The sequence below is a fragment of the Sceloporus occidentalis genome, unplaced genomic scaffold, assembly GCF_023333645.1.
Source record: "Sceloporus occidentalis isolate IW3139 unplaced genomic scaffold, rSceOcc1.0.p SCAF_40, whole genome shotgun sequence".
Lineage (NCBI taxonomy): Eukaryota > Metazoa > Chordata > Lepidosauria > Squamata > Phrynosomatidae > Sceloporus > Sceloporus occidentalis.
The window spans coordinates 453,987-467,335 of record NW_028317020.1 but is presented as its reverse complement, the minus strand read 5'-3'; the positions used below and the strand labels follow the sequence as shown (position 1 = coordinate 467,335).

Sequence of the window (13,349 nt, the reverse complement as noted above, 5' to 3'; positions counted from 1 at the left end):
ACCATTATATTAAAGTAATTCTTCTATGCTCCATCAGTTGGCCGCATATTTACCAACACGCCGTTACTTACAAACCTCCGTGTACTCGCATACCAGTACCTCCAAAATCTAATGAAGTAGTATAAACCAAGGATATTTAATAAAAGAAAAGATGCATGCTTATTTATAAGGGGATGGTATGTGCTCCTGTCTTGAAGACAAGTCTTAACAATTCAATGCGGTATTGTTTACAAATTATTTACATATTTATTCAGATGCAACACTTAAGTTAAACACATTGTTTACCTGGAGTTGTGTGATCTGGAGAGGTGGGTGGCGTGAGGGGCATCCTACATGGACTGGGATCTTTAGCAACAGAGGTGTTTTGATGACAACCAGGGTTACTTTGCCCTGTGCTGCCTACAGTAGGAGGAATGGGCAGATCGCTGTGGGCAATGAGAACAAACGATGAGGGGTACACCATCCGAACACCACCTGTGAGGATAACAGAGAACATTACTTAGGAACAGGTTTCTAACCAAAAAGGTATACAAGACATCATGCCAGTTCCACCAATATGGATACACATAAAATAAGACTAAAGCAAACGATTGCAAGCATTCTTTTCTACTAGATACAAAATCCACCTTTGATGTAAGGCTTACTTAGGCAGCTGGAACTCCACACTAAAAGGAAGCCTCTGGAGGAACTTACTGATTTAACGCATCCACCCAACAAGTGGGAGAAAAGTCCTTGGTGTGGCACAAGCCAACTCAGACCTGCGGATTCAATTCTTAAGCAAAGCCGCCTTGTTCTCTGCAGACACTGATCCTTATGTTCCTGCCAAAAGAGGAGTGAACCCAAGGCACCTCACTGGTTCACCCAGCCCTAACTTGCACCAACCCGGAATCATACTGTATAGAACGCACCGAGATACTTCGGATGTCCTACAATTAGAAATCTCATCCATCCACAGCTGTGTTAAGGTAATTATTATCCATATTAACTGTGTATCAAATGAAATGTCAATTTTAACAAGCAATTCATAACTGCAGCAGCTAATGCATCTTATGCATATTCCAAAGTATATTTTTTTTATTGCCAGTTTAATTTCCAGCCCTGGGCTGACAAACTTCTCTCCAAGCTTTCTGAGATCCCACATCTCCAAGCTAACGAGAGGCCCAGCAGCAATCGGTAGAATAAACAGCCAATTGCTTACATTTAAGCCAAACTGCTTACATTTAAATATACTGAAATAATTTCCTCCAACCTACCGACTACTCTGCACACCCCTTCTTTCTTATTATTTTTGAACCTTACTTGTTCTCCCATTTTATCTATTGTATCCTTTTCGTGTATTATAACATCTATGTGCTGCATACACGCTGCTCACGTGAATGTCTTGTCTCTTTCAACACTACAGGGATTAAGCAATTTTTAAGTGACAGCTTTTGAGATAAGATTTTGTAAGGAAATGCTGGCCCTGGGATAGCTCTCAGAGCCTGCCTAGGGAAAGGAGAGGTCAGCGTGCACATATTGGCAGAGTATATGACAATTAACATGGAAATGTTTCACATTACAACAACATAGTGTAAATCTGTTACATGTTTAAACCGCATCAGATCCACAATATACAAAGTTGACAAGCAGTAGACAGCATTTTCTGCAAATCACACCAGTAGCAGTTAAAGGTTCTTCTGGAGCCCACTGGTGTCTTGTTTCAGAAGATACACTGAATGACAATGTTTCTGGATAATTTTACATATGGTTATTAGGTCTTTGTCATAAGCCATAAACCTTACCCACGATGACTTCCACAGCTGCAGGGGAATCATCATCATACAGAAGATCTTCACTTCCTAGCTGCTCCTTCCTGGCACATAGTACGGTGGGATAGAAAGGGCGCCATTCCTCCAACAGCTTACGGGTACTGGGGTCAGAGCTTTTGTAGGCATGACCAGTCAGTGTACCGCTCAACCCATATGGACTCAGGATCACTGAGAAATAAAACAAGCAGTTTACTGAAGGTTGCAAATGAGGTTTATTTACTAAGTACTGTAAGAGACAGGACACCAGAGGTGGTAGTCAGGTAATAATGAGTGAATTAATTTTCACATCCTTCCAGTATGGAAGAGAGATTGGTAATGTCAATCCAAGAGAAGCATCTTGAATAGAGGGTTTACTTAGTCCAATTCATGACAATTTGATGACTCAAGAACTTGCACTTGAGGTAGGTCTCACCTTGGCAAGGCGTGGATGAGGTCTGGGCCATCTGGAGATGCTGTTGGTTGACAAGATACACTGGCTGATGCTGAGCAATCTCCACACTTGTGCAAACATTGCTTTCCCCGTGCAAGAAAAAGGTGAAGGAGCACGAGAGGTTTTCACTGTGGGTATAAGAAAAACTGATTTATAGACTTTCCCAGACATGCATGATTCTTCCTCTCACTATTACTTCTTAAATCTTGCCAACATATTTCAGGACGGTAAAAGAGACAAGTTCTGTTTTAACCCACTAATGAAGTTCATTGTGCAGAAAGCAATGCTTAGTTGCATCAAATACCTCTTGGAATGGCACATCTTGTCCAGTTGTGCAATAGGAAGCTTCAATAAACATATCCAGTGAGGGTGGAATACTTCCCAAGAGAACACCAAAGAGGTTTCAGTCTAATGCAAGTGATGCACCAACATTTTACACACTAGCTGAGATGTACATGAAGGTTTGATAAGCTGGCATGTGACCAAGTTATTTTCCCCATAAACCACATACATGTTAACGATTCATAGTTAAGATCGAGAACAATGTCCATTACATGTTATCTTTAGTATACCAGAAATATATATTGCTGTAAGGGTATCAGAGAAGAGGGTCCAACAACATTTGTGATGCATTTAGTTGATCAACATTCATCGAGCAAAATGTAGGGTAATACAAGCGGTCAAAAACCTCAGACTTCAGATGTGCATCAGACCTTTGAGGGTTTGAGAATATGGGTAACTATACATGTTATTCTAGAAAAGATGTTATCTAAAAGTTATCGCAAACTTCTTCAGATTGATATTGGCAAAGCAGAAGGTCCGACCTTTTTTTTTATTCACTAACAGAGAAATGTTGATGGAATCACAACTCTGCGAACTCTAACTTCTTCAATTCACTATATATTATGAAGGGCCAACAATGGCAAGTTTCTCCAGGAAGAAGGCCTAAGTGGCTCTGTGTAACACTTAATTCAACGGGTAACTTTGAAAAAATCTCAATAACTGAACTATGATTAAACAAGGCCAGCCAAGTTTTTTCTGCAGCAGAAGCTCATCGGGCTGGTCTTCATAACATATAGTGAAGGAGTTCAAACCACAACTTTCCCTCAAGTGAATAAACCCAACTGAGCTTCTGAAGATTTTTTTTCGGTAGAATTTCTCGTGTAATCCCCAAACACATAACACTGTTTGTTACGTCTGTTTGAATTTGGCATGTCTACATTAAAACAGAATCAAGACTAATGGCGTCTACGGCTGCCGTGGAATTAACAAAGATTGAAACGATAATAAGCAGAGTTATCTGAAATGTATTTAGCAGGTCTTTCTTGTGTACAAAAGGAAATGCAGGTTTGTTTTGCGATAGCCCCTGCTCATCAGCATGTAGTACAGCTCGCGCGAACAAGCGTTGTTTTTTCTTTCAGCAAGGACATGCAGAAGAACATGATGTGGGCTTCCAAGGAGGAGCGGTGACTGACTGGATTAATCAGACTCTCTCTCTCTGCATGCGGGGATATAAGACGGGAGGGGTAATTCTGTCCTAGTGACATCATGCCAGGAACTTGTCTACTTAAACCATGTTGCTATGGCAACACTGCTAATGTCTTCATGTCAGCCTGTGCATAATTACCAGGCTGATCGGGGGAGTAGGGGGGGCTTGGGTAACGGGGAGGAGCAAAAAACAATACAAAAGTAGCAGTCTGCAAAACGAGAACATGATTCTATTTCAAGACTGATAATCGGAGGCAGCGTTAGGGACAAAGCGTGCTTCATTATACACAGGTCACTCACTGTAACTACGGCGTCTAACGCGACACCAGCGGACATCCCCGATATTAAATCAGACATAATAGGTGTGCGATAGGCATACATTCCAGAGCACAGGCTGGCAGACCGACCACACCTTGAATCCCAGCACCCACCGCCTGTGCACAGCTACATACGTTCTGGCTAGGGGGGTTATAACACAAAGCCCAGCAAGTCTGATATGGCGCATGCGATAGCCCTATATAAGAAGCAGTGATCTTTGGCTCAAGGGCTTCTGTTGTAAGTTATCCCAACAGTATGCATATGGGCCCCCGAGCCAAAGATCACTGCTTCACAGGGGTGGCTCTAGCATTTAAGTAGCACCAATTTTAAAGCAGGAGCGCACTACACATTTTCTATTAGTGATCTCAGTAAAAGGAGCCATCTGGCCACCGTAACATGGGGCATTGTGGGGATAAAAAGGCACATGCCCTGTTATACCATACTTTTCTTTAAAACAAATCTGTGATTCAGAATTATTCTTTTATTATATGTGTAAAAGATGGGAGTTGCAAAGACGTTTTGCTCAGGCAGCTAGACTCGCCCGTGCTGCTTTCTACCATGCCAGCAAAACACATCGCAGAACTGCTGATTACAAGCAAACGTTCTTTGCTCATCAATGAGAGAGTATAAGATTGTAACTCCGATCAATAAGGAGGGGAAATAGAGGACAACATAACCGATGTGAACCGTGCTGAAGATAAGGATGCTATAAATACTACTGCTTGTAGGTAAATTATATATACGAAGCAGGCGATGCGCGCATAAGATGATGAGATCATATAAAAGCAATGACAGTCTGGCGACATTTCTTTTTCTTTTTTACCTCTTGGCTACGGACTTCTCTTCCTTTTCACAGGGCTTCACGAACCACTTCCCAATTCGTACAAAACTCTTATCCAGCAGACACCTAAATCAGGTTCAGAAACAAAAAAGAGTCACTGCCACATGATTTTATACGGGTGAGAACCAGAATCTACACGATCATGTCTTACAACCAGAGCAGTACCGTATTTTTCGCTCCATAAGACGCAGTTTTTTTCCTCCCAAAGTAGGATGAAAAAATCAGCCGCGTCTTATGGAGCGAAGATGCAGGCAGGGAGGGGGGGGGGGCAACGATATACCGTATTTATCGGCGTATAACACGCACTTTTTTAACTAAAATCCGGAGCTTAAACCCTACCTGCGTGTTATACGCCGATAAATCCGGGGTCGCAACTGAGGCAGGCGGCGGCGGCGGCCGCCAGCAGAGGAGTCCTGGATTTCTGCCAGTTAGGGGGGGCCCAAGGGGTGCCGAGCGGTTGCTGAAGACAACCGCTCGGCAACTCTCGGGCCCCCCTGCCTGACAGATATACAGGAATCCTTTGCTGACCGCCGCCACCTGCCTCAGCGCTTCAACTCCTGTGTTGGAAGCGTTTGTCTCGGGTGCCGGCGCTTTACGCTGGGCGCCGGCATATGACGTCAGACGCCGGCGCTCAGCAGTGAAGCGCCGGCACCCGAGACAAACGCCTCACGCTTCCAACACAGGAGTTTAAGGTAAGTGACCGGGGCGGGGGGGGGAGATCCTGAGAAGGGGGGGTTAGGGAGTTAGAGGGGAGATCCTGAGAAGGGGGGGTTAGGGAGTTAGAGGGGAGATACTGAGAAGGGGGGTTAGGGAGTTAGGTCTTACTGTGTGTGTCTTACTGTGTTTGTGTGTGTGTCTTACTGTGTGTGTGTGTGTGTCTTACTGTGTGTGTGTGTGTCTCACTGTGTCTGTGTGTGTCTCACTGTGTCTGTGTGTGTCTCACTGTGTCTGTGTGTGTCTTACTGTGTTCATAGCTTATTCAGTTATTGTAATAAATATTTTAGCCCATTTTTTAGCTCAAAATATTTTTTCCTTTTTTTTCTCCTCTAAAATCTAGGTGCGTCTTATCAGCAGGTGCGTCTTATAGAGCGAAAAATACGGTAATTCATGGATTTTTGTCAGGGCAAACAGGACTTTTTGTAGCTCATACTTTTATGTATAACACCATATTTATCAGGAATAACATACCGTATATAAGGGGGGGGGGGGCATTTTTTTTTATTTTTTTTTAAATGTTGGGTTGTTTTTGTAATTATGTTTCATATTTTTTCCACAAGATAGGTGCAACTACTTTAAAATGAATCTAATATCTAGGAACATGGTGGGGCCCTCAACAGCCACTTGGAATGCTTGTGAACGGCATTTTTTTATTATTATTAGGACTTTTTAATGCACAAAGCTCAACATATTGGAAAAAATGCATTTGACTTTGAAGTTTTGATTAGTTGGGGGAAAAAAGTTCTGTATCAATGCCAGCTCTGTTTAAGAACGCTGACCAAAGTAGCATTGCAATTATTAGGTTACCTTTCAAGCAGATTGTGGATGGCCTTGAAGAGCAATGTTCGGCACTCGTATGACAGTCCATTCTCCCACAGCCCCTCTTCAGCCACTGGATAAAAAAAAAATGTAACGGGTCAAATATAACACGTCTTGATAGAAAGAAATCTGCAGGGAACACAGACGATTTTGGGGACTGTTGTAGGATTTAGAAGCAGGCGAAGATATTCACCAACCAGTCGAAGACACATAGTCTACTTCATCTAACTCAGCTTCTCAAGAAGTTGGCCCGTGAAGTGATACTTTAAGAAGAAGACAAAGCACTGGCTCCTGAGGTTTGTTACAACCAGCCTGGTACCAAAAATATCCTGGCGCTGAACAACAACAAACTGAAAAACGCAGATAAATCAACAATGCGGTGACCAGGGTACTTAATGTCCATGCTGGCAGCAGGAGAGGGAGCAGTCTTGGAAGTACGTATCCCCAAGGCCGGGTTATGCAGCACGTCTCCTCTCCTTGGCAAGGCTCTGCCTCCGCACACCAGGCAGGCATCGAACAGCTATTTATGGCATCAGTATTTTTCCTTTTCAAATGAATGAACCAGAGTGTTTCGATCTGACCTCTCCTCGAAGCATAACACCCAAGCAAAGCAGGCAACATATCTACTGGTAAGACTTCATTTGAAGCTCGTATTCTGCAAGGTACTATTTCTATGTCAAAGCAATTTTCTGGACCAGTATACGAAGGTGTTAAATAAAAAAAAAAATCATGAAAAAATTATTTTGTGTGGCGTCTACTGGCTACTCTTTATACCCTCCACTTTTCTGTCTAATGTTCTTACATCACACAGACGACATTGGAAACTACATGTAAATAATTCTAAGAGAGATTGGCAAAAGCGGGGCAATAGCAGTAAAACTGTATGGGTTGCCTTGTCGATTGGGCCACGTCTATCACTTTGTACCAGAAGTGCTCTTTACACACAGCCCTGCTGCCGGAGGTCTTCCTAACCTTTTGTTACACAGACAGCACCACAGAGGAACTGTAGAGATGTACTGACAAGGTAACACACATTACACAACGCTATGACATCTGATGTCTTCTGCCCGGTGTTGGCTCACCAAAGCAGAGGCACCAAGACCTCCAAAGCTCCTTGTGATGCACGGCTTACTCATGTGGCAAATTTTGGAAAAAGAAAAGCCAGAAAGAGGTAAATGTACATAAAAATTATATTGTGGTTTATTGAGGAAAGACAGAGACATATTCAACACTTTCTCTTTCAAAGTATCTAACTGACTGCATTAAACACAAAGAATTTGTGTTAACAGGATGGTGTTTGCTGCTGTAGGGACACCTTGCAGGGGGTTTTATGAAAATTAATTTTTAGTGAGCTTTTTAGTTTATTGTAAAACTTTTTTACTATTGGTTTGAACACATGAAATTCAATGTATAATGATACCAGTGAGCGTTAAAAAACTGTTCTGGACACAGTAACAGTTTAGCATTTAATAGTTTCGTTTGAATAAACTTCAGATCTGGAGGCTGTCATTATAAGCAGTAATGGGATATTTTGAGTGGCCTTCCCTTTCTCATTTACCACATTGTGATAACAGTTTATGGCAATGCAAATGAAGCCATGCTTGATCAATTAATAGTTCTTCCACTGGTCAGAGCATCATTGTCTGGGTGAATAGACAGAGGAGAGCGGGCCTTGTTCATGTGAGCCGACACTCCACTAGCAGCTTGAGCTGGAATAAGACAGGTGGTCTGATGCAAGGCCCATATATACTAAATATCTTATAGCTCATTATATTGATATTTGGAAAATAAAATCACAGAAAACATAATGTAAGAGACATTTCTCTTTTTTTAAATAAAATAATAATAAAATAAAAATATTAAATAATATAATGATATAATTATATATATATATATATATATATATATATATATATATATATATATATCCCGTCTGCTAGAGTATCACCAATTTGATCTCTTCTTGGAAAAGCAGGGGTTAAGCGGCAGTGCTCCATTCCTGGGCATTGCTATGCTCTCGGTGGCTTTCCAACCAATTGGCAAGAAGCTGCAGCAGCGCATTTTACATGTACAACAGAGAGGGGAGCTGCTAATGGGGGATTTGGATCCGTGCCTAGTCTTATCACTTGCAAATTTCAGGGAGAAGGGGAGGTGAAGGAGAAGGCAAGAGCGAGGAAATAAAACAGAGGGCTCTGCCATACAGATTGAAGTGGAGGAAAATAGGTGATGCGGTCAAGGGGAAAGGGATTAGAGGAAAAAAGGAAAAGGAAAAAAAAAAAAATCGAGGTAAGGCACAGAGCTGGGATCTGCAGCTTCCCAACTCCATGCCAATTTGAACAAGTGCACAGGCCACATGCTTTCTCTCTTCAGCGACCGTATAGATGCTTATTCTGCTGTAAATAAACGATCATTTTATCTGATAAAATCCAATGTTTAATGTCTCCTGCCTCTCTACCACAATGTTTCATTAGACTTTGTGAAAATATCCTTAGGTTTAAGTTTGCATGGAAATGACCTTATGCTCACTACAACATGTATTTGTACGCCGGTGTGACAGACAGAACGTTTTAAAAACTGAAACAGCATGGTATCGCTTTTTGCTGTTATGTGATATACTTCTATGCCCCGTTTACCCATTGCACAATGCTGCGGTATACGAGAAGCGCAAAAAATGACGCTCCTGTTAATGTGTGCCGCTAATATATTAATTTTGCCAAGTAAAAAGATATTTTGCAAAACCATAATTGCAACGCATCACGGTGTAAAACACTGAAACAAGACATTCCAGCGCAGGAGTTGCCAGCAGAGGGCGCAAGAGTGAATGAAAAATATTAGACCAATGTTTTCTAGGGTTTAGAAGTTAAACCATTATTCATTCACTCCACCAAAGGTGAATAAAAGCCCTTCAGTCAAAAACATGAAAGCTAGTTTTTTTTTCCCCCCTGGAGAATCATAGAGGTATCAGAATCACACTATTCTGGCTCATTTTGGGATGAAGCTAAAGAGATTTTTTTTTTTTTTACCGCCAAGCCTAAACATTTAATGAGACATTTTAATGTAGTTAAAAATAAGATTTTATAGGATTCTCATAAGCCAAACATTTAAGAGGTTCATCTCTAGCTGTGCCATGAGAACCTAAACAAGAAATTGACCAAGGAATACACGGGACAGCACAATGTTAAGAGATGGCAGGTAGCACCAACACTGTTACGCATAAAGCTACGTCAGGAGATCTTAATACTTAAAGGTTTAAGACTTAACACTTACTAATTATTTAACACCTACTGGTCCTTTTAGTGACACAAGAAGGTATACTTTCTCATGAGACACCTCCTTTATCCTTTGTTTATGACACTACTATGCAATGAAAATATCAAGATCTCCCAATTCTGGCCACTATATCACCGCAGCACAATATTACACCCATGTAATGACAGCGAGTGTGCTCTTGTAAATGTTGTATACCCATGGCGAAGTGTGCTGTCCATCGCCTATTAACGGCTTGCACTTTTGTGTCTAAGCACGTGTAATTACGGAGAATTGCAGAATACACTGCTTGAAACCACAAATAGTTTTCTAGGAATGGCCACCTTTTATGCCATACCACATAAGTAAACCGAAGAGCAAACTAAAACAAAAGGAGTAAGGCATTACGTGCATACAGGACACTGATAAAGACACAAAGTACACGCATGGCGACAATGTATTCCAAAACGCTAGAATAAAGAAAGTACGATGGTCGGTTCACACGACATGTCAGCTAGAACGCAAACGCCTAAGTGCTCAGGAACGCTCTGTTTTTGTCAGAGGATAGTGGAGAAAGAACCCACCCATGGAGACAAAACAGCCACCGCTGCTCTTAAAAAGACGTCCACTTCAGGGACATAATTCACATAATGTACAAAACTCCGACCTTCTTATGGTACCAATCAAGGGGATTTAACTGACGTTTTTAATTACAAGAAAAACACGTTAGTGAAAGGGAGAGAATAAGCACAGAGGTTGTGGCACTTGCTTCTCCAAAAAGTTAGCTACTAAGTTATCAAAGAACGTGTAAACAGATAGAACATTAGTGCATTTCAGATTCAAACATACAAAACAAAATAAAAAAGGCTTAACTAAACTCACTACAAATGTGATAATAGTCCGCCAGGGATTATATAATAGACTATGTAGATTATAGTATGACATTTAAATTAGCTAGCCTGATCTGAAATTAAAGGGTGTAGTTATAGTGGTTGTTCTCAGTAAGGCATAAACCATTCATTCACATCCAAGGTGATTTTATTAAGATCCCTATGCGCCGAAGGCCCACCCATTGGTTTTTAATGGGAGCTCTTTCCTGCCACTGACTGGCTGACTTAAGCAGCCAATGAGCTGCAAGAACTGTCAGACCACATAGGAGACGGTGTGGCTGTCATTAAGTACTTTACTATGCATTATTTTTAGTGAGGCAGTAAAATGTTCCTTTTAAAGGGCTGCTTCTGACATTGGAGTGTCCCTTTAACAATTAGAAAAGAAAATACATTTTGCCAGCAGGACACCTAACTACTGGAGGGTGTCATGATTAACTCATAATATAGTGAATGCATGGGAGGTTAATCCAGCAGAGGTGGTTTGTTTCTTTGTGTAAGTATTAAATGGGTTAATCTGATGTTGATTTAAATCAGTTTCTTGTGGAAGTCCTCTGTATCTGTTCTGGCTAGAGGTGTCATCTTCCCAATGGACCCCTGTGGTGATTCATGACCCAACTGATAAGGATCCTGATTTATAGGAATCTCATTCCTATCTTAAATGGAGGGGTTTTCCATCACCTTTACCCCACAAGGTGTCATATAATTGGCCATGTGGCCAGAGGGGTGTTTTCTTTCCAGAAGAGTCTGATTTAAGGGCAATACAGGAACCTCAAAGAAGAACTCCACAATTTACTCTGACTGGAACATCATAAGAAACCATCTGGACTTAAGGAGTTTCCACAGACCGGCTCATTGAAGAAACTTGTGAGTGCTGCATGGTTGGAGAAGTGGCCTTAGAGTGGCTCAATCAGCAATGCTATAAGACAACTATTGCAGCTTTCCACCAGAATCACTTTTAAAATGTAAAAGCCTAACCCCTGCTGCAGATGTGGACAACACCTATCATGCACACTGTAAGTCTAGCCCAGAGATTTACATGGGGAAAAAGTAGGAATAGCAGGAAGGACGGGGTAATATATACAAGGAACCAAAGCTTATCACTCATGTGGTTTTGCACTTCTTCGCCAGTGTGCTAAACACAAGCTACCTGAATAACATTCCCTTTATTAACAAGAGTGACTAATTCACACCTGCAAGTTTTACTTGGAAAAAGACTTCTTCTGCACAAGGCTAATACAGTAAGCAATAGGTCTTCTAGTGGATAACATTTTTTGTACCTCGTCACAAATGCTGATCATGACAATATCTTCTGGGAAGTCAAACTTTGGGTTCCAATATAAAAAAATGTTTTAAACAATACTTAAATACAATTTATAATGTATGCAGGCCCGAGATCAGATAATCAAGGGGACAAGTACCTACATGAGTTAAAATGTCCATAATCACAGTTATCTGCATAATCCTGTTGCCCTTGTCCTCACTTGAGACTCTTCACCCTCCCATACACTGAACTCTTCTTCCTCTTCTACATTAAACATAGTCTCTCGTCTGAAGAAGAGGTTCATGCTCTTCTTCATTCCTCTTGTTCAACCACATGTCCCATTGACCCTATCCCTTCATATCTTCAACCTCTCCCTCTCTATTAGATCTGTCCCACCCTCCTTCAAGCATGCTACCATAACGGCAATCTTGAAAAAGGCCTTCCTGGATCCATCTGATCTCTTCAACCACTGTCCCATCTCTCTACTTCCTCTTGCCTACAAGCTTCCAGGAACACATTGTATATAATCAAATAACTACGTTCCTTGACTCTTTACATGACCCTCTTCAATCTAGATTCTGCTTTAGACATTCTACTGAAATCACCCTATTAAAGTTACTAATTACCTACTGGCTGTGAAATCCAAGGGTGAACACTCTACTAATCCTACTGGACATTTCTGCTGTTTTACACACTGTGGACCACCCTCTTCTGCTTCAAAGTCAATCATGGTCTCTGTGACACCTGCTCTCCGGTTCTGATCGTTCCTCCAGTGTTTCCCTCTCCAGTAACGCTTTCCCTCCCCTTCCTCTCTTAGTTAATATACCCCAAGGCTCATTTCTAGGACCCCTCGTGTTCTCACTTTGCAAGCCTTTGACTTCCAATGCCACCTGTATGCTGATGATATCCAGATCTACCTATCCTCTCCTGATCTCTCTCTGTCTCTGACTAACTGCTTTTCCTCTGTCTCCAACTGGATGCCTGTCCCCTATTAGATCTCCTTACTCAATAAATACACTCCCTACCCAGTCTCCGCTCATCCGATAATCTCTGTCAGTCCTGTGCTCCGATTTCTAGTTCTCATGTGGGCTTGTAAGATTTCTTAAGGACTGTCCCATCCTCTGGAATGCCCTCCACCAGCCTATGGCCTATCTTTCTTTCCTTGTGTCATTGATCCTTCAAGAAAATCCCCCGAGAGCTAACCAATGACAACTAAACAGGAAAGCAGAGATCATTTACTTTCGTGAAAAAGCGGTAGGTAAATGGAACAGCCTTTCAGAAGAAGTGGTAGAGGACAATACACCAGGGGAATTTAAACATGCATTTAATAGTCATTTATGCATCCTGAATATAAGCCAAGAAGACTAAAGACTGACTAAGGTTTGAGTCGCTACAGCAGGAATAATGGGCAGACTACACGGGCTGATGGAAGGAGACTTTTCTTGCCCAATATAAACAATGGCATGTTGTCATGGAGATGAAGGCTGAGCAGGTGCTGGCGAGGACACTGCTACACATACATGAGCCCTAC

The 13,349-nt window shown here is 41.7% G+C and overlaps 1 protein-coding gene across 1 annotated transcript in view; it reads right to left on the bottom strand.

Moving 5' to 3' along the window:
• MED13L (mediator complex subunit 13L) overlaps window positions 1-13,349 on the bottom strand; it is a 66,521-nt gene that overhangs the window by 19,303 nt on the left and 33,869 nt on the right. Inside the window, 5 exon segments of the mRNA XM_089489425.1 lie at window positions 286-474; window positions 1,782-1,976; window positions 2,221-2,366; window positions 4,868-4,951; window positions 6,410-6,494. Of these exon segments, the coding sequence (XP_089345551.1) occupies window positions 286-474; window positions 1,782-1,976; window positions 2,221-2,366; window positions 4,868-4,951; window positions 6,410-6,494 (699 nt within the window).